At 36.0% G+C, this 21,750-nt stretch overlaps 1 protein-coding gene across 2 annotated transcripts in view; it reads left to right on the top strand.

Moving 5' to 3' along the window:
• Nucleotides 1-21,750, top strand: part of RYK (receptor like tyrosine kinase) — a 94,688-nt gene that overhangs the window by 60,999 nt on the left and 11,939 nt on the right. For both annotated transcript variants that reach the window (XM_044754426.2, XM_070493315.1), the window contains exons 10-13: nucleotides 4,994-5,063; nucleotides 10,697-10,829; nucleotides 12,053-12,162; nucleotides 12,325-12,484. In XM_044754426.2, the coding sequence (XP_044610361.2) occupies nucleotides 4,994-5,063; nucleotides 10,697-10,829; nucleotides 12,053-12,162; nucleotides 12,325-12,484 (473 nt within the window). The remainder of the gene's footprint in view (nucleotides 1-4,993; nucleotides 5,064-10,696; nucleotides 10,830-12,052; nucleotides 12,163-12,324; nucleotides 12,485-21,750) is intronic.

Genomic DNA, 21,750 nt, shown 5'->3' with positions numbered 1-21,750 from the left:
TAGTGTTTACATTTAAAATTTTCATAGATATTGTCAGATTGTTTCCTAAAAGATGACATTAGTTTATATTTTCATGAACAGAATATTTATTTTCACATACTCTCCTTTTGGAGAAATGTGATGCCTAATTTTTCACTTGTTGATTGATGAAAATTTTTCAGTTAAGAGGTTCTCTATCAAAATATACTACAATATTATTTATATATGGCTTCTTCCCTGATACTGGTAAATTAGCAAGACCTTTTTAAAATAATTTTTAATTGTTTATAATTAATATTTGTAAAAGATTAAATAACTGTTAATTCTATTTGCTCGTTTTTTTTTTTTAAAGATTTTATTTTTCCTTTTTCTCCCCAAAGCCCCCCAGTACATAGTTGTGTATTTTTAGTTGTGGGTCCTTCTAGTTGTGGCACATGGGACGCCGCCTCAGCATGGCTTGACTAGCAGTGCCATGTTCGCGCCCAGGATCCAAACCTGTGAAACCCTGGGCCACCAAAGCAGAGCGCGCAAACTTAACCACTCGGCCACAGGGCCAGCCCTACTCTTTTTAAGAAAAAGAAAAATGTGGTGATTGATAGGGTGCTTAATGTCTGATAGTATATGATAGAGGTTGAAATGACAAGATGTTAATTTTGGAAAAAGAAATTTAGCATTTGAATTCAGAAACTGAGGGAAAAATTAAATGCAGTTTTATGAGTAGGAGGTGACAACTTTATGATGTATTTAAAATTAATTTATAAGAACTTATGTTTCTAAATTTATTTAACAGAGTTCATGGAAAGTACGAAGGATTTATGTTTGTTGTTTCTAAAAAGTTGGATTGTACTAATCTAACAAAAAATCTTTGGAATTTGATTTCTTTTAATTTAGCAAAATTGCTTGGTTAAGAATGCTATAAACAAACACACACACACCTTTTATCTTTTCTAAACAAATGATTTAACTTACAGTTTATTTTATTCACCCACCTTTCCTAGTCCCAAAATACTTTTAAAGGTTAACATTTAAGTTAGGTCCCAGTGGGTTTTCCAACTAGTTTTGAAGGATATTTAACATATTACTCTTTGTAAATGTGGAATTTGAACCCTAGGTTTAGTAACTGCTGACTTTTGTTACACTTTCCCCATTTTCTTAAGGAAACATTTCTCTGTAATTCTAATATTTCTTCCGGGGTTTGTAAATATTCTATGAACAATTTAGAACTGGGCTATTATTGATTTGTTCTGAATGAATCTTGAATTAGGAAAAGACGTTTCTTTGCAGAATTAGGTTGATTTGTGGTTGTAAGAGGGGAGAAAAGGAAATACTAGTGATAAGAAAACACAATGTGGTTACTGGGACTGTTTCACAAGATAAGCTTTCTCTTCCCGTATACACTTGCAGTGTAGTCACTTGGCTGTTTCTCCGCCTTACCAGTGTAACTAAAATGTTCTCTCTGAGCTAGACGGAAACAAGAGAAAGCACAGTGAGTCCTTAGCCGAGATATGGTCTTGGTTTGCATGAGAAACAGAGAGGAAATGCATTGATCACAATTCTTGCTTCAGAATTGTTAGGTAACTCCACATGATTGAGTATCTCTGAGATTTATTTTTTTGGAATGTTATTTTATTTTTTTAATTGAAGCTCCGTAAAGCTGACAGGGGTCTTTCACAAATCTGTATGCTTAATACATGCTACACAATTAGAAGTGCAGCTTAACATGCAAAAAATAAGTTTTTAAAAAATCATTGACCTTTGCCTTTAGGCATAAGCCGGAAATTGGCATTTGGCTTCTTAAAAAACTCATAATTTTGCATAGAGACTTAATGGATATTCCAATATAAATTTCCAGAGATTGAAATTAGAAATCTGGATTTCACACAGTGGATATTGTGCAATTGAATTCTATAAAGTAATTAACTTGAGGTTATTGGCATTAAGTTCTTATTTTCTTTTATAGCTGCTGCTATTTGCAATTTGGAAATATGTTTTTTGTCATTTTATTCTTTTTTATAACTTTGAGAATGTAAATCATTTTATAGTGTTCTTTCCAAATATTTACATCTTGAAAATAGACCTTTCCATAAAATTAAAAGACTTGGACTAGACTGGGAAAGGAATCCAGAAAAATGATTTTTTCTTACTAAATGGATAAACATTTTTTTATCCAATTCAGAGTTTTCTTAGGTCATCATCCAGTTCAAGCATCCCTTGCTTAATAGAACATGCTTATCAAAGTTAAGAACCTGAAAAAAATTATTCATAAAACAGCACATCCTGAAATTACCTTTCCTCTTACTTGGGTCTCTGGACCGCTTGACGGGAAGGTAAACTCTTACTAACTGTGTGCGGAACTCCACCTATTATTAATTTTCAATCCTAAAAAGATTCTTCCAGCCCCCAAGTAGTCCTGGCCATAATTTCATTAAAATGATTTAGATTACAGAAAGAGTCATAAAGGCACATGCTGCCGTTTACTAGATGATCCTAAATTTTAAGCAGGTTTTAGACAACTAGAGTTTATTTCAGCAGACATTGGTGTCAAGTACTTTCCCAAAGAAGTACCAAGTGTTTCAAGTCCTTGGCTTTTTGTCCACCCATTTTACATTCCTACGAAAATCTTAACTCAGCAAAGCTGTCTGGAAAGGGGACAGTACTGGCAAGTAGTTGGAGAGGGAATGATCCCACTGGTTAGAGTGGAAGTAAATGAAATTTCTGATTTCTCAGCTTTCACAGCTCCGCTTTTAGGAGTGAATGTGATGCGTAACCATTGTGCCTGAGTTCAGTGCTTATACTGTTGGTTCAGCATTTTACTAGGTAGGGCTGGGATGTAGATCTTGGCTTTGTCAATCTTTATATCGTTTCTCCCTCTTACTGCATTGATTAGAAGCTTTATAAATTATTGTTAGTGTTTTTATAGTTGACATACAAATTAGTAATTAGTTTCTTTGAAATTGTTTTTAAGGATACACTGTACTCTTAATTTTGTTTGGCATCTAAAAACTACTTTTTAAAAAAGTTCATTTTCAATTTTATAATGAAAATATACTATCGCTTAATAGAACTGTTCTTTTTAAACAGTGGAGAAAAATCATCTATACTATTAAGATAATGATTCCTGTTAAGAAGAGGAATCCTTGTAGATTTGTGCAAATATTTGATGGCTTAAAATTCTTTTAGAGGTGCAGACCAAAGATACTGGTAAATTGCATTATGATGTTTTTGTTTCAAAATCATTGAACTAAAAGTCAGTTTGAGTTCTGTTTTGTTACTTTGGACCAAAAACTATGAGTTCAGAAGCTAAAAATAAAATGGAATAACCATACGAATTTTGGCTATTGTCTGAAAATTAAATTTTTTTCTACTAATTTATTATTAGTTTTTTGTTTGTTTGTTTGTTTGTTTCCTTCTTCTCCCCAAAGCCCCCCAGTACATAGTTGCATATTTTAGTTGTGGGTCCTTCTAGTTGTGGCATGTGGGACACCACCTCAGCATGGCCTGATGAGCTAGGTCTGCACCCAGGATCCAAATCAGCGAAACCCTGGGCTGCCGAAGCAGAGGACACAAATTTAACCACTCGGCCACAGAGCTGGCCCCCTTTTTGTTTTTAACTATAGAGAGGTAAGAAGAAGAAAACAATAAAATGGGCCACAATCTCCAGGCACAACTCCTGTAGTCATTTTTTAATGATTGTATGTTTGTAAGGTTACAAACTGTAAACAGGACAGAAAAGTGCAAAATGTAAATTCTTCCATCTCTAAAAGTCACCACCATAAACAATTTATGGTTCTCTCCATGAGTAAGAAAAAAAGTGCACCCAATTTTCATAAAATTTTGTTTTTATAACACAACTGATCACACAAACACAGTTTGAACCTTGCTTTTAAGATTTAATATATTTTGGAGATCTTCCTCTTTCAGTACCTATAGACCTAAATCTTATTTTTTAGAAGTAGCCACATGGTATTCTAAAGTGCACATTTAACTAGTTCTCTGTTGATGGGCACTTTGAGTTTTTGCTGTTAGAATCAAACAGTATTCTTGTTACATTCTCTATAGATGAGCTCTTGTGAACATATCTGTAGAGTAGACTCTTAGCAGTTGGGTCGATGATGTAAAGGGTATATGCATTTAAAATTTTGTTAGATCTTGTTTCCCTCACCTACTCAGGGCGCGGTTGACGAGTGTGCTTCCTCACACTCTTGACCAAACTTGACAGGTAGCTGACTTTTTTTGTCTCTTCCAATCTGACAGGGAAAGTGGGATCTTCTAGTTTAATTTGCATTTCTTTATTTAAGAGTAAGGCTGAAAGTCATTTTCTAATTTTTTTTTTCCAAGGAAGATAAGCCCTGAGCTAACATCTGCTGCCAATCTTCCTCTTTTTTTGGTGAGGAAGATTGGCCCTGAGCTAATATTCATGCCCGTCTTCCTCTACTTTATATGTGGGATGCCTGCCATAGCATGGCCAGGTAAGTGGTGTGTAGGTGCACACCTGGGATCCGAAGCAGTGAATCCCAAGCCACCCAAACAGAGCTCGAGAACTTAACCAATACACCACTGGGCTGGCCCCTGAAAGTCATTTTGTAATTTTGTTGGTCATTTGTGTTTCTCTTTTCGGTAAACTGTATCTTTTGCCTCTTTTCCAGTTTTTCCTTTCTTCGTGATTTGTATGAACTCTTTAAAGAAGGGGAAAAAATTAAATGAGCCCTCTATATGCCTTATGTTTTGCAGATATTTTTCCAATGTGTTATTACTTTTTCTGCTTTGTTTATGGAACCTTACTTAATTTCTAATTTTTATGTGGTCAAATTTATCTTAATGGCTTCTGTTAACATTGACCTATTCAGTGAGACTCTATTGTGATAGAATTTTGGACTAGACCTTTTTAGATTTACCTGTAACTTATCATGAAAATTTACCTTATAGTCTGAGATAACTATTTACTGATAGCAGAATATATTCATGTCATATATATAGTAGTATCCTTCAAGGCAATATCTTTTTCTTTATATAGATCAAGCTTCTGAAATTCAGGTGACCATGATGCTCACTGAAAGTTGTAAGCTGCGAGGTCTTCATCACAGGTGAGAGGAGAAACAATCTCAATCCAGCGTTTAAGTATTACACATGGTAACATTGTATGCTACATTTTTATTTTAAGAACATTGTGATGTCTTCTGAATTGAAAGCTTTTTAGAATAGCTTAATTTTTTTTCCCAAATATAAAAGTGAAATGCATGCTCATTGCACAAAATTTGAAAATGTAATAAAGTATAAAGAAGAAAATAAATAAGAGTATGTAAGCCCATATCTGGATAATCATAGCTAAGCTTTGGAGAAAGAGGTTTTACATATTTATGTACATATTTCCCTTTTTAAAAATAAGATAATGATGTACATACACTAAAAAATATTTGTTATGAAATTTTTGAACACATAGAATCCCAAAGACAAGAATAATTACTAAACACCAGTAATCCCACCTCCTAAATTTAATGATAGTTAACATTTTGCCATTTTTTCTTTGTGTGTGTGTATGTGTATCTATCTATCATCTATCTAGATATAGATAGATATTTGTGAGTGTGGAAATACTTTAAACTGGACATCTCAACGCTTTCAATGCATTTTCCAAAAAAATGAGGGTATTTTTCTGTATGACCATACCATTATTATCTTTAACTAGGTTAACAAGCTTCTTGATATAACTAAACAATGTATCTAACTTTTCATGTAAGTAATTATAAATTCATGTCTACATTTAAAAAGGCTGCATAGTAGTTCATTGGTTGGATGCACCACATTTTAGCTATTCTCTTATCATTAGGTCATAGTATGATTTTTTTTAAAAAATGCTTGTTCTATCTGAAGAGCCTTTTTGAAAAAGCATATCAGTCCTCTTTACAGAGCTGTAACTTCTACCTTCTGGGCCAGAAAGGGCTTGAATATAGTATCACAGTGTGCAGCAGTATCCATAATGGGGCAAGCTTTTTTGTTTTTTTTTTTTTTGCTGAGGAAGATTCTCCCTGAGCTAACATCTGTTGCCAGTCTGTCTCTATTTTGTATGTGACAGCTGCCACAGCATGGCCACTGACAGACAAGTGGTATAGGTCTATACCTGGAAACCAAACCTAGGCTTCTAGGAAAAAAAGAAAAAAAGAGGGGCTGGCCCTCTGGCCAAGTGGTTAAGTTCATATGCTCCACTTCAATGGCCCAGTGTTTTGCCAGTTCGGATCCTGGGTGCAGACATGGCATGGCTCATCAGGCCATGCTGAGGCAGCATCCCACATAGCACAGCCAGAAGGACCTACAACTAGAATATACAACTATGTACTAGGGGGCTGTAGGGAGAAGATGAAGGGACAGAAAAAAAGATTGGCAACAGATGTTAGCTCAGGTGCCAATCTTTAGGGAAAAAAAACCTGGGCTGCCGAAGTGGGGGCCGCTGAAGTGGAGACTGCCAAACTTAACCAGTAGGCCATCTGGGCTGGTCCCAAGGGGTTTTTTTTGTTAAAGCACTACATAGAGTCGGCTTAATTTGTATGCCTACTGAAAATTTGGACACATATGTTTAAAAAAATGGAATGGTAATCATCTCTGTTGGAAGATATTTATGGACTTGTGAAGAAAAAAAAAGTGATGCATGCAAAAGGCGTCATGCATTTTAATTTCTCTGTACTTTGAGCAATTACTTGAGTTCTGCCAAAAAATAAGATGACTGCAGAATTTTATTTTTGGATTTTGTTTATACTTTGGTTCATATTCAAAAGAATTTGAGAACCTAAAAAGAAGGCAGCTATAGTAAGATCAATAAAATGGTTATGAATATGAAACTGAGTTTTGGGCATTGTGATGGTGGGAAAGAAAATAAGGCAATAGTAAGGAGACAAATATTTTTGCCATGTTTGAACGTAAAAAAGCTCCTAGCTTCTGGGCAAGCAAGGCTGAAGGAAACATTGAAAGTTGGTAAATCTCAGTATTAGAAGGGAAAGAACATAGAGGTTCCTTGGGGGAGAAAAATTTTCTAGTTTCGAATTCCAAGGCAGATGTCTCATTAGGTTTATGATGTACTTGGAACATTGATTAATATAATGAACAGATATGCTTTTAAGTTTCATTAAAAATAAAAAAGCCAGGGACCTTTGAAGAAATTGAACACACAGTATTGAGGGACTGAAGATGTCTGTCTGAGGGGTTAAAGTCATGTGGTTTGAGAATGTTACCTTCCATTGGCCTGATTCAGTCGAAGAATAGAACTCATTTGCAGAGGAATGGATAGATAACTCATCCATTAGACTGTATTTCTCCAAAACACATTTTGTTTCTTCTGGGTAACAAAACAACAACATCAACAACAACAATAATCATCACTTCGAAATGTTCTTTTTGACAGTGTTGGGAGTGCTTGATGTTCTGTTATGCTGACTCTAGGGAGAAGAGCCATTTTAATACTAGTATGTAATGGTAACCTAGTACTTAGGTACCTAGTTAGTATGCTTACTCTGACGAAAGGTCTGTACCACTTCTGCACAGAAGTGAGTGGCAGGGATAAATGTTGCTGAAACCAGGATTTTCCCAAGAAGCAGTTTTATATCCACTGTAGCCCAAAGATGCTTTGGCAGAAAAATGTTCAGAGCAAGCATTTGTAGCATTTTCTTCTGTGGCTTTAAGCTGTAGGGTTTTCCAGCATCCTACCAGGATGAGTTAGCAGCCTCAGGATACCCTTAAGTGATGGAATGGGATGACATACTGAATGGAGTTGATGCTGGGCATTTAGTCATTTGGGAAAGTCTTCTAAAGGCAGGTTAGTTTGGTCGTGGTTAATTGTTCTTCCTGGCTATAAATTGAAACCAGAACTCCTGGTTTTTAATGTGCAAAACACATTGCCAATATGTAGAAAGTGTGTTGTTCTTTCCATTCACTGTAGCAATTCATTTCATTTTTAAGGAGACTAGAGCCTACCACACATTTCTTTTTGACTGCTGATGTCTAAAGTATTCGTTGCTGTGTATATGCATTTTTTTGTTCATTCTTTGATTCTAATTCATTAAGTACCCATTTTGCACTTGGAACTCTGCTAGACATGAGGGATAAAAATGAAATAATGATCTTCGGTGATCATATCATAGAATTTATCAAGCAAGCTAAATACCCTCAGCAAGAAATGACCCCTGGTTTCAGATTTTACCTTTTTTAACTAGTCGTGGTATGTAATTCCACAGGTAAAACGTGTACTTCATGTTTTAACATTCCACGATGAAGAGTTGTAAACTGTTAAAATATTTTAAAGCATTTTTAAATTCTTTCTTTTCATTCCTTTTTCCATTGTAATTTGTGAGAATAATTTTTACTATAAATTAAAATAGCTGTATGAATAAAAGATAGCTATCAGTCATTTAAATTACATCAGAAGTGCTGGGTATCAAAGTACCTTTGAGCTCTTGGCTAGTTTGACTCTGCATTGGCCCAAGGGTGCGTGATGGCAGGCACTTCTTGTGCTGAATGCCTCCCAGTTCTCACTCTGCAGGCCTGCCCCGTGGGACTGAGCGCTGGATGCAGTTCTTGTTTCAAGTCCCCGCAGAACCTATGCTTCCTCTGCCGTATTCTCTGCAGCACCTGCGTCCACTCTCATCCACTCTTATAAATCCCAGACCTTCCTCTTTATCCTCCTTTCCTTTATAAAACGGGCAGAGTGAAACCAGCCATTTGTACTTTGAAACACGTTCATGCAGCTTATTACGTCTCCTAGAGGGCTTTTAATCCTCTGGTGATAGAATAAATGATTTGATCTCATCCAGCCAACTTACTGTGTCTGGATAAAATGCCTTTAACTCTGCTCGGTGAATTTCAGTCATGAGGAAAGGAGCAGAGACATAATTTGGTGGGGGTGGTTAAAGAGATTGGGCAGCTCTTCACATTACCCCTGAAATCATGATATGCTCAGGGACACCTGAGTGCAGGCCTGCTGTAGGCGTTTTAGTGTGCATGGGACTGGGTGTGAAAAGAGGCTCTGTCATCTCCCCGGTACTCCTTCTTGCTCTGTAGGAGGGAGTGTCCAGTGGTCCAGAGCAAAGCTCAAGCGTTTTGGAATCAGATGAAGATCTGAATTTTTTTCTCCCCGTCCTTGCTGTTTGTCCTTGGCAGATTACCTAACCTCTCTCTCCATGTGGGTTTTCTCACCTATAAAATGGGACTAATCATCGCCGCCACTCTTAGGCTGTAATGTGTGCAGAACCCTTACAGAGAGGTTACCGTGTACAGGGTGCTGATCTGTGAGTCCTCATTTCCCGGCTCCTTGGGGTCAGTGCTTCCCTGTTAGTAAATCCTGCACTGCACAAGGGGAGCCCATAGCTTTCCCTTAGGCACTGTTAGGCCAGAACTGTGTGACTCAGGTTTTAAGAGGTACATGCTTAATTGAGACAATTTAGGAAAGAGAAAAGCACGGTAAAAGTGATCTAAAGTCCCACAACTTAAAGACAACAACTCTTGGCATATTTCTGTGCAGGGTTTTATTTTTTCCTCCATATTTGTAATTATTCCGTAAACATATGTGAATTTTGTATCTTGTTTTCCTATAAGATGAGCTTTTACTCATGTTCTCTTAACAGCTCTTTGAGACCATTGTTACATGCTATCCTATTATTTGGGTGTACTCTTTCTTTACTTTTGGACGTTCAGGTTGTTTGTAACTTTTTGTGGTTAATATTACATTATCCTTGTTCGTGTAGCTTTTTTATGTTTAGTATTATTTCCTTATTAAATAACCTTAGAGGCAGAATTTACTAAGTTAAGGCATAGGAATGTTTTTAAGTCTATGCTATCTGTGTTATTTATCAAATATTTATTAAATGCTTACTTTCTGTGGCACAGAATACAAAGCATAGGGTGTAAAAATAAAAGTTCACGTTAGTTTTTGCATTCCAAGAATTTTCAGCTTAGTGGGGAAAATGAGGTAATTATGTAAAAAGTTATATAACTTTGGGAAAAATTAACAGTTATTTCCAGATACCAGTGGGAGAGGTGTCATTAGGCAATAGAATGAAAGTATTTATGTGTGTCATGGAAATTAAAAATAGAGCAAGATTGTTTACTACATGCTTGGCTTTATTTTGCACATCATAGCAACATTTTATAGTTGGTGGGATCCCCATGTTAGAGGTATGGAAACTAAGGCCAAGAGAGATGGTCACACAGACAGTAAATGGTAAATTTAGGATTGAGAAATTGGATTCTAAATCCTATATGACCAGCTAAGGACTTCCTGGCTTTTGTGGCATTTTCAGCCTCTTAGAGGCCTTCCTGATTATCATATTCTTGTCCATAGTCAACATTGAGACCTTTTTTTTAATGTGTGATGATGGACTAAATAGGATGTTGTCATAATACACTCAGAGTCAGTCATTTTTTAGGTGTGTCTGATACCCTTTAGAGTAAGATTTAGGATGGCTAGGGTGTGTCTTCAGAGAGTCCAGTCCACAGCAAACAGCTCGGAGTTTCTATTTTTTCCCTATCAAGAAAGTGCACATGTGGGGAACGGTGAAGTCTAGTTTAAAAGAGCATTTATAATTGTACATTTTTAATGGTAATCATGTTTTTAAATATGTTTGAGAGTTTCTTGTTTTGTTTTAGATTATCTTTACTTTATTTCTTGTTAAAAATAAGTCCCTGAGGTTTTAGATTTCACTTGTCTTTTTCCTGATTTCTTATTATTTTATAGAAATCTTCTTCCTATTACCCATGCGTGTATAGAAGAAGGAGAAAAGCCCATGGTGATATTGCCTTACATGAATTGGGGGAATCTTAAATTGTTTTTACGGCAGTGCAAATTAGTAGAGGCCAATAATCCACAGGTGAGAAAAATTTGCCCAAATGCAAGTTATTTACCAGTAGCTTCTGACGATATTTTTGAAAGTGGATGTTAACATTCTTATATATAAACTGTTCAAAGGCTTGCAAAAAGAAGCTCAAAATGAACCAGAAGATATTTATAACCTGTTGTCTTAGAAAAAGGTGGTTTGTGATTCCTGTCTTGAGGTTTACACTTAACCACTGCTGAAGTTTTGTCATGTATGTCCACTGTGTTTATTCATAATCCCCTCAAAGCTTCTGTGACACCATCTCACTCATTTTCCTGAGAACGCTTTGAAGGCACTTGTGCTAGATCTCCCTTCTAGGAGTGGAAACAGACTTTACACAGCCGTTTGGTCCATGTTGTACCAAAAGCTGGTGATGACTAGAGGTGTAGAGTGTGGGAGATAACTGGGTAGGTTTTTAATATGCTTGGCTGTAAGGTATCAATCATCTAAGAGTTTCATTCTCTTCACTGCTTGTGCACATAGCTGTAAAGCATTTCGTCAGATTCCAAGTAGTTGTAAAGCCTAGTGGTTGTTTTGCTGCCTACGGTATCTTGTAGCCACGTTAAGTTGGTTTTATGATTTATGATAATATACTTATTACAGTTGGCAGAAGAAAGTGGATTCAAAGGCTGCATTGAGTGTTTGGCTTAGATATGCTTTGTAAATTGACAGGGTTAAAGCGAGGATTCCCACCAGGTGGTTGGAGGCTGCGGCCCATCAGCGTCACCTGGGGAAGATTTTCATTCCTCGGCCCACAAGGCTGGCATACTGACTCGAGAGGAGTGGACCAGTAGAGAGAGCTAGAGACTTTATTTGAAAATAGTCCCCAGGAGATAGTCTCCTGATAAAAACTATTATTTTAAAAGAAAAGAACAAGTTATTGAATAATAAGCATTTGAAATATTACCTTGAATGTTCAGCATTCATTGAACAGAGATTTATTGAGTAGCCACTATATGTGCTAGATGTTGAGGAGATATACCTAAGAGATGAGACACAGTGAAGTAAATGGTAAATTGCAGAATGATAGGAACTATAGTAGATGTAAGTATGGGGAGCTGTGGGAACATCTTCTTGGTCAAGAAGAAGCTTTCTGAAATTCAGCGTGTAGGTGTAAAAAAGTATTTTGGGATGGAGTAGGATTGTGGAATAAAATAAGCAGCTGCCGTTATCGTTTTTGTGCTAACTGCAAACATTGTCATTTTCTGTTACCACAGGCAATTTCTCAACAAGACCTGGTACACATGGCTATTCAGATTGCCTGTGGAATGAGCTATCTGGCCAGAAGAGAAGTCATCCACAAAGACCTGGCTGCTAGGAACTGTGTGTAGGTGCCATGAGCTTGTCACTGTCATTTGATGTTTAGCTCTCCCTGGATTTGGGGTTCTCTCTTGGAGTCACAGTGGGAATTGTGTTGTAATTGAGTGACCATGCACCATATTTTTTAAATAACCTGATTGCATTTGATGTTCATGTCTTTACTTTTCAGCATTGATGATACACTTCAAGTTAAGATCACAGACAATGCCCTCTCCAGGGACTTGTTCCCCATGGACTATCACTGTCTGGGGGACAATGAAAACAGGCCGGTTCGGTGGATGGCTCTTGAAAGTCTGGTTAATAATGAGTTTTCCAGCGCTAGTGATGTGGTAAGTGCCAGGACACTCAGGTATCAATAGATTGGAGAAGAGGCTTTCTGTTTTAAAATGTTTATCTATTTTTTTAATCTAGTAACTGTTCCCTGAAATTTTTCATTGAGAAAGCAAGTGTAGTTAGCTCCTAGTCAGCTAGTTTGTGGAGAGAAGCTATGACCCAAACCATGGGCCGTCACTGTGTGTAATCTCATGTCATCCTCACAGTAACCCTGTGATGGGGCTGTCAACACTGTGAGGTAGGTAGACTGTTATCCCAGTTTTAAAGGTGAGGATATGGAGGCTTAGAGAGGTTACCGTATTTGATTATTTTTCTTTTCTAAGACTTAGAATGACCAAGTGGTTGTCAGATCATAAAGATTTATTGTCTTCTTCTTTCAAAAAGTGTGTGTTTCTTCTAAGTATGATAACCTGTGTAATTTGTAATTCCCCAGACACCACTCTCTTTCTTTTTGTCAGTGTCTGGGTACTTCTGCCCACTCGAGCAGATCATGTAGTAGAATCCTTTATAGTTAGTGATGAAGAATTTCAGAAGCCACATTTACTTGTGGGTATTTTGCAGGCATTTTTAATTGTTTTTAATTTTTGTCACTTTTTAGCCTGACTTGAAAGATTAATTTATTTTCCTCTCTCTTGCTTCCTGTATTTTGTTATTGTAGCTGAATATTTAGAGATTAGGTAAAACTCTGCTTATAAGGTCCCCCTGTGTGATCACTCAATGATATGTTAGCGTTACATGTAAAATCTTATATAGTAATTTGCTTCGAAGTCTCAACTGTAAAAATTGGGCTTGCTTTATCATTTTATCTTGTGTCTCATGGATATATTTTATTTATAATATAGGGTTATCCTTTTACTTCTAAATTTGTATGCTTTAAGGATTACTCTTTTAATACACTCATTTCCTCTGTGTATTAGTGTCCTGTGGCTGCTGTAACACATTACTACAATCTTGGTAGTAAAACAGCAGAGATTTATTCTCTCACAGTTGAATTCTAGAGGCTAAATGTTTGAAATCAAGGTATAGGCAGGGCCCTGCACCTCCAAAGGCTCTAAGAGGGAAACGGTCCTTGCCTCTCCCAGCTTCTGTTGGCTTCTGGCTGCATCTCTCTGCTCCATGTTCATATCTCCTTGTTCTCCATGTGTGTCTGTCTCTCAAAACTCCTTTTGCCTCTCTTATGATGATACATAGGATTGCATTTAGGACCCACCTACATAATCCAGGACAAGCTTCTGTTCGCAAGGTTCTTAATCACATCTTTTGCCATATAAGATAATATTTATAGGTTTCGGGTCTTAGAATGTGGACATATCTTTGGGGCCACCATTCAACCCACTACACTCAGTAATTGAAATTGTCTAATATTTCCGTATTGAAAAACTGATATTCCAATTTAAAATCCTTGAAATGAGAATGATTTGATAAGGGAAGAAACCCTCTCTTGTTAATTAGAGTCTACTAATTAAAATTCTTTTCTTTTTCAGAAGCTAGGTTAGCTATTTGATATATTGTGCCTTTTTACATACCAAGTGTCTTGATAAAGTGTACTCACTTGATGTGAATGAACAATTTACTTACAGCTTTTTTGCGTTTTTCCTGTAAATTAAGATCTTTTATTGTGCATATCTTAAAAATATTTTGTTTTAACTTAAATTAAGTGCTCTTTGAAAAAATACTTATCTGGCATTTATCAGATGGGCAGAATAAATATGAGTGATGATGAGAAGGGACGTATCTGCTTCACGAGCAGCTGCAGAGGTTAACAGTGGATGGAAGCTTGCTTCCCATTGCCACAGCCTTTCCCAGCCAGAGGCATGCGGTATGTTAGAGGATGCCTGAGAGGTGGAGAAATTCATCCAGACTCTTAGCTTCTGAACCTTGAGAGTTCAGCTTGTATAGCAGCCAGGAACTAGGGCTAGTCTGTTTTTTCAGAGCTTTGATAATAAAGCTTCTCTCTGAAACATTAATGTCAAGAAGTTAAAATTTCAAATAAAGCAGTACAAATCCGCAAAGCAACTTACACAATTTTAACAGTCATCTAAAGAAAACCTGGACTTTTTTGGGGGAGGGAGGGATTTTTGGTTTTGATTTTTATTTTTCTCAAATAATATAAAAAGGGAAAGCAGAGTTTGATTTTAGGCCAGCACAGAACTGGCTGTATTGAATGATAGTAAGGGCCAGTTGTACTCTTTGATATGGTGTTTGTTTTTAGGCATGCCAAATGTTTATTTAGAACTTCTGAATTGTAGCTGGAATTCTTTATCAGTTTCTACATTAAGCAAAGCTGTTTTCATGGGGGAGAAAATGGGTTTAACTTTGGTTTTAGAACACAGTTTTAAAACACAGTATCAATTGAACTAGAGCTGCATAGTTTTCAAATACATCTTTTTAGTAGAAAAGCCTACATCTGAACACTTTTTACTACAGAAAAGTAAAAGAAACTTTCCTCAGTGTTTTCTTTGAAAATCTTATTCCATAGTTGATTTTTAAAAGATCATTTCACTCATTTCTTTGGGATATTAATATTTTTTCAATAGTTCATTTAAAAAATTTGTGATTTTGTTACTGATAACAAAGATCTGATAAGGGGTTAATATCCAAAATACATAAAGAACTCATGTAAATCAACAACAAAAAAACAAACCAACCAATTAAAAAATGGGCAACAAAGGATCTGAACAGACATTTTTCCAAAGAAGATATACAGATGGCCAACAGGCACATGAAAAGATATTCAACATCACTAATTGTTAGAGAAATGCAAATTAAAACTACAATGAGATGTCACCTCACTCCTGTCAGAATGCGTATAATTAACAAGAAAAGAAATAACAACTGTTGGAGAGGATGTGGAGAAAAGGGAACCCTCATACACTGCTGATGGGAATGTAAACTGGTGCAGCCACTATGGAAAACAGTTTGGAGATTCCTCAAAAAATTAAGAATAGAATTACCAAATGATCCAGCTATCCCACTACTGGGTATTTACCCAAAGAACACAAAAACACAAATGTGTAAAGATACATGCACCCCTGTGTTCATTGCAGCATTATTCACAATAGCCAAGACTTGGAAACAATCTAAGTGTCCATCAGTGGATGAATGGATAAAGAAGATGTAATATGTATACACATTGGAATACTATTTAGCCATAAAAACTTGCCATTTGCGACAACATGGATTGACCTTGAGGGTATTATGCTAAGCAAAATAAGTCAGACAGAGAAAGTCAGAATACTGTATCATTTCACTCATAAGTAGAAGATAAAAACAACAACAAACACATCGACACAGACTAGATGGGTGGTTACCAGAGGGGAGGGAACAGGGCGGAGGGCGAAAGGGGTGATGGGGCACGTGTGGTGATGGGTGGTGATTAGTCTTTGGGTGGTGAGCATGAATAGTCTACACAGAAATCCAATAGAGTGGTGTACACCTGAAATTTATGTAATGTTATAAGCCACTGTTACCTCAATTTAAAAAAACATAAAAACGATTTTATGATTTTGTTACTCTTTGAAATCCATAGTTGCCTTAGTAGAAATGAGGTGGCAGTTGTGATGAACACAAAACTAATCTAATGGGCAGGAAATAGAAGATGTTTCTTAGATGACAATCTACAGGTATGCCATGTAACTTCAAGAGATGGGGATAGTTTGATTATTTTAGAAAAAGGAGTATTGATAGCTAATATTTCAGCGAGGTATGCAAGATGGCCGTAAGTGCTGTTTGCTTGCACAGTGGAAGTCCCCAAGTATGCGTTGCTTAATTTAATGCATTTGTTTATTTCTATGTAGGTATTCCATTGTTTATTTGGTAGTAATAGGAATTATGTTTATAACATTTACGATCAGATATTTCACAGGAACTCCAGAGTGAAAACTAAATTCAGTGATACACTTTCAACTAGTTAACTATATAGTTAACATACATCTTTAAGCAGTGTGATCTGTATCTCTTCAGCTGGGTACACCGCCTGTATTAGTTGGTAATATCCATGTTGAGGATACATGGTTTAAACAGATATTTCAAAATCATACGTAGAATTAGTTATTTCTATGGTTGTGATATTTTATAAACTTTGTAGGAGCTCACATATTTTGTGTAAGAATCTGCCTTCTGACAGAATACAGTCATACCTAATACCTGTTGCTGCTTGATGACATGACAGCTGTATTTTAAAAAATCACCATGAACTTAATGGTGAGCAACTTAACAGGGGACTTACTTTAAAATCATTATTTCTTTTGGCATAACTTACTTGAAACAATGTCTGTGCCACTGAAATTCTTCTGAGCTGTACTTAAAATGTGACGATGAGAATACTCATTGATTTACATTTTAACATGGTTAACTTCTAAAATGTTCAGATTTTTCTTCTTTAGAATCTTATAAATTAATTTATATATATATATTTTTTCCCCTAAATTTCTTTTGCCTTGGATAATTGAGATTGAAAGGAATATGAGCACTGTTCTGTTTCCTTTGACTGTGATGTGACTGTTAGTGTAAAAATCCTACTTTTCAGTTGTGTGAGATTATTTTTTGAATTCTTATATTAAAGTACAAAGGTTAAAGATTTATTTTTAACAATATTACTGCCTTGGAAGGGATATTTTCTCTGTCCTTTAAAAGACCCTTAATATTTTTGCATTTCTTTATAGTTAAAAATTCTATATGATTTGTTTGGAAATACATTAATGTTTTCCATCTTAAAAATAATACATTGCATTTCTGGGCTGTGTTTTCCCAACTTTTACTGGAAAGATTCAGTACGTCAAGATTCTCATAATGTTACTATCAGCTTTTAATTGTTGAGCTTAGGAAATATGCACAACTAGATTTGACTAGTTATAAATCTCTTTCTAACATTATTCCAAGATATGACATCATCATAGGCATTCTTAAGAATTTCTGGATATTGTTTTTATTTGTTTTCATCAGATGTGGATACCACCATAGATTTTTTTTTTTGCTCTCTTTTCCTTTATTTGAAAATAGATTTCTTGATTTATATCTTCTTTGAATTATTTAGCTAATTGTAGTAGCTAACATAATTCCGCTGTTAAGAAAATAAATTCAATCAGTAATGTGCAATTAAAAGTTTCTTTCTTGGTGTTTTTCTTGTCTTTATGGTATTAATTGTATTTAAAAAGCATTTTCTTGCGAAAAACAAGTCAAGGAAATTATTTCCATGCTAATCTTATCAGTTGGTTTAAGGCAATGAGGAGATCCTTTAAGGTATTTGAACAGTTTTTAGGGGGCAGGGCAAATTAAAATGTGTTCCTTGTACCTTTACATTATTTACTTTGTGAATGTTAAAGATTACCTAGAAGAAAGGGGAAGTCTGTAAAGTTATCCATGTTATATCTGCAGCGGAATGCTTCTCATTACTCCTGTGTGCCCAGTGTCGTGGAATGTCATTGCCACACCCTGAGCAGCCTTGAGCAGGAGAGCCTCACATTCATAATATACCCATGAAGAGTGGTCTTCTGAACTACTGTGGTATCAGAGAGAAAGCTTATTATTTTTAGAAGCACAGAAAACTTTCTATTTTACATTATTTCTTCATTATTAATTTTAGAATACTTAGATTCCCAATATTTATTTGTTTCCATTATGGTTGTAGATTTTACACCTCAACAATCTTAGATACTATTGAAATATTAAATTCACATTAAGGGGAATTGATAGAAAGATATTAAGAAAAAGAAGTGAAAGGATCATTCAGATATTAGGAAATAAAGATTTAAAGTTTAATATTATTAAGAAGATACTGATTAGTTTTATTTAAATAGTATTTTAATAGTCTTACTATTTCCTGGGAATGAGGAATAAATGGATCTATTTTAGGAACAGTTATTATAGTTTCAGAGGTGACCAGTTGCTGTCTTGTGATTAAAGTAGTTTGCGTCGATGTATTTTCTGTATTAGGCTCTTCCTAAGAATAGATATTTTCCTTAAGAGATCTTGTGAACTCCCTTTCCTTCTCCACAACTCCTCTCCCTTCCCCACCCCTGTCCTAATCATTGTATGTAACATTCCTTTCAAATAGCCCATGTTCTGATGGAGCGATGTGTAAGCATCTGGTACAGTGGAGGAAAGAGCCATAGAGAAACAGATATGTGTGATGGCCTGGTAGACATCCAGTATTGGCTCTTCTCTCTTTCCAATCACAGACCCTAGGACAGATTCATAGCAGAAGTGTTCTCTTTAGTCATGTGTAACATTCTGTGCCTAAAGATTGCTGATTTTTGAAGTTGAGTTAGCAACACCTACTAAATTTGATACCTGATGGCAGTCATTGCATTTTATATACAGTCATGGTACGTCTGGTTACATTTGTTTAGCTGGAATAAAAAATGTTTTCCAGTGATAAATCTGGAGGAGTTTTAAGATTTTTAGGTAATAGCTAACCTTGAAGAATTGTTAAAAGTACCCCTTTAAGGATCACATATAAATTTATGAATTGGATCCTAAAATTTAAATAGTAAAGCTTTTTTTAAGTAACAGAATCTTAATAGATGTATATTTCAGTTATGATTATTGAGAAGGCCTAGGAAATGTCTGAAAAATTTAAATTCATAGAATAATAAAAGCTTCAAAAATTGGATATTTAGGAATGGGTATATACAATAAAGCCTGTACTTTGTGCACAGTGGAGTGTCAGTTTTGAAAACTCATGAACACTGATTAGTTAATGTTAGTAAGTTGAGTGCACTCAGGCTTCCACTGCTAGGAGTATTCTTCTCTGATATTTTGATCTTCAGAGTGAAATTTTAATTAAAAGGAGTTGATAAAGAGGGATCCAAACTCCTTACCCTGGTTTTCAGAGCATTCTGTTTCTTACCTTATCTTCCCTTCTAAGCTTCATATTTTCCACTATACATTTCCTTATATTCTGCATTTCAGCCAATCTAGAATTCCTGCTGAGTCCAAACATACCAGATACTTTTATGCCCTTTGATTTGGTTTTCTTTGGATCCCCAGAAAATCTTGTGTCTACCTAATGCCACCTATCACATGCTGCCTTATATTTTTATGCACAAGTCATTCTTCCAAAAATAGGCAGCGGAACCTCTGCCTTACTTATTTTCCTAAAGGAGGTGTTCCATACTCGCAGAATTGAAGTTGATATATATATGCCTTTTGAGTCATTTATTTTAAGAACATTCACAGCCAGCAGTGTTAATCTTATCCCTGGAAAGCTGTGTACTGGACTGTGTAAAAGTCTCCTGAGTGGTCTCACACTGTCCTCTTCTCCTTTCTGTTTCCATGCTGAATCCTCAGATTTCTCCTTGTTTCACTCCCTCAGACTCATTTCACAGATTCCATCTCTTCTCTTGACCACAGTTGTTATTTATGAGTAGGTGATTTGAGTGATGTTTGTGGCCTGAGCCCCCTCTTCACTATTAGACATATTGCTTAGATGTCTACTCTGCCTTTCTACCCACGCCCCGCCTTTCCGAAGACTTCAGTGAAATCTTTGATCCTTACTTTTCTTTAGTTCTACTGTTGCAGTAAATCCTAGTTCACTGTGAAGATGCAACACAACTGAGGAAGACAGGTAGACTATCTGTTTTAGGGGAAAACATGATTAATTTGTTATGGGGCATGTTGAGTTCAAGATACTGATAGGAATGTTAGTCTGTAATTCTGGGAAGAAATAGAAGCAGGATATTAGAAATTGGACATCAGCTTCATAAAAATGCTGATTCAATGAACAGGAGCATTTGATCCCAGAGGTAGTGAATATATAGGGAAAAGAAAGCCAAGGGAAGAATATAAGGAATGTTTATTTTTAGTTAGTGAGAAAAGAAAGATGAACAAAGAATTAAAACAGAAAGGTAAAAAGAGAATCCAGAGAATGCTGTGTCTTAGAAGCCAAGGAAGGGCATAGTTTCAAGGAGATTCTAGTCTATAAACATACCTGCTAGTGATCAGAAAGAATTAGGAAGTCATTGGGGGCATTTGAACAAGCAGATTTAGTAAATCATTAAAGATAGATGTGATTGTCAAGGGCTCTGAGGGAGGTGGGAGGGGGCAATATGTAGATGACACTTTAAAGAAGTTTGGCTGTGAAGAGGAGTGAAAGGATCACAGCTTGATGGGATGGCAGGATCAAGAGAGGCTTTATTTTGTTGTTTTTGTGTTTCGTTTTGTTGGGTTTGTTTGGTTTGGTTTTTAGGCCAGGGAAGCAATGAGGAGAAAGATTGGATGTGTGGTTACTATTGGAGGAGAGGTCCAAGAGATGTGGGTGAATGGGCTCAGGAGTCCAGCTAAAGGTATAACCTTGGCACAGGTGGAAGTATACCTCTCTTCTGAGATGAGAGTAAAGCAAGAGATAGAAGGAGAGAGAAGATACAGAAAATTCCTGAAGAAAGCTCTCTTGCTGAGACATAGGACAGCTTCAGGTTGCTGAATATATGTGTAATTGGGGTCCCGAAAGGCATGGAGTGGGACAGGGCAGGGTAGAAAGAATAATGAAAAAATGACTGAAATGTTTCCAAATTTGGTAAAAACTATAAACCCACAGATCTAATAAGTCAACAAACCCCAAACACAGGAAGCATGAAGCAATTAAACCAGAGCACATTGTAATCAATTTCCCCAATACTAGTGATGAAGAGAAAAATCTTAAAAGCAGCCAGAAAAAAACATGTTAATATACAGAGGAACCAAGAAAAGGATGGCAGCAAATTTCTCAATGGAAGCAACTCAAGGGAGAAGACAGTGAAGCATCTTTAAAGTACTGCGAGAAAACACAGTGAGCATGGAATTCTGTACCCAGCGAAAATACCTTTCAAAAATGAAGGAGAAATAGAGACTTTTCCAAAAATACAGAAGCTGAAAGAATTCATCACCAGCAGAACCACACTACAAGATATGTTAAAGGAAGTCCTTTAGGAATCAATGAGACCAGATGGAACTATGGATCTATATAAAGGAACAGAGCACCAGAAGAGGTAACTACACGGGTAAATATGTAAGATTTTTTTCTTGTTATTTAAATCTCTTTGAAAGATAATTGAGCAGATTTCAATGCCCCTCTCTCAATAAGTGTTAAAATAGATAGAATGATAAAATAGATAGAAAATCAGTAAGGATATAGATTTGAATGACAGTATCAACCAACCTGATCTAATTGACAGCTATAGAACACTCCACCCAGCAGTAGATGCATATTCTTTTCCAGTGCACGTGGAATATCTACAAAGATAAACCATACTCTGGGCCATAAAACAAGTCAATGAATTTAAAA

The sequence above is a fragment of the Equus asinus genome, chromosome 21 (assembly GCF_041296235.1).
Source record: "Equus asinus isolate D_3611 breed Donkey chromosome 21, EquAss-T2T_v2, whole genome shotgun sequence".
Taxonomy (NCBI): Eukaryota; Metazoa; Chordata; class Mammalia; order Perissodactyla; family Equidae; genus Equus; species Equus asinus.
The sequence above is the reverse complement of the archived record's forward strand: the minus strand, read 5'-3'. Positions and strand labels throughout refer to the sequence as shown.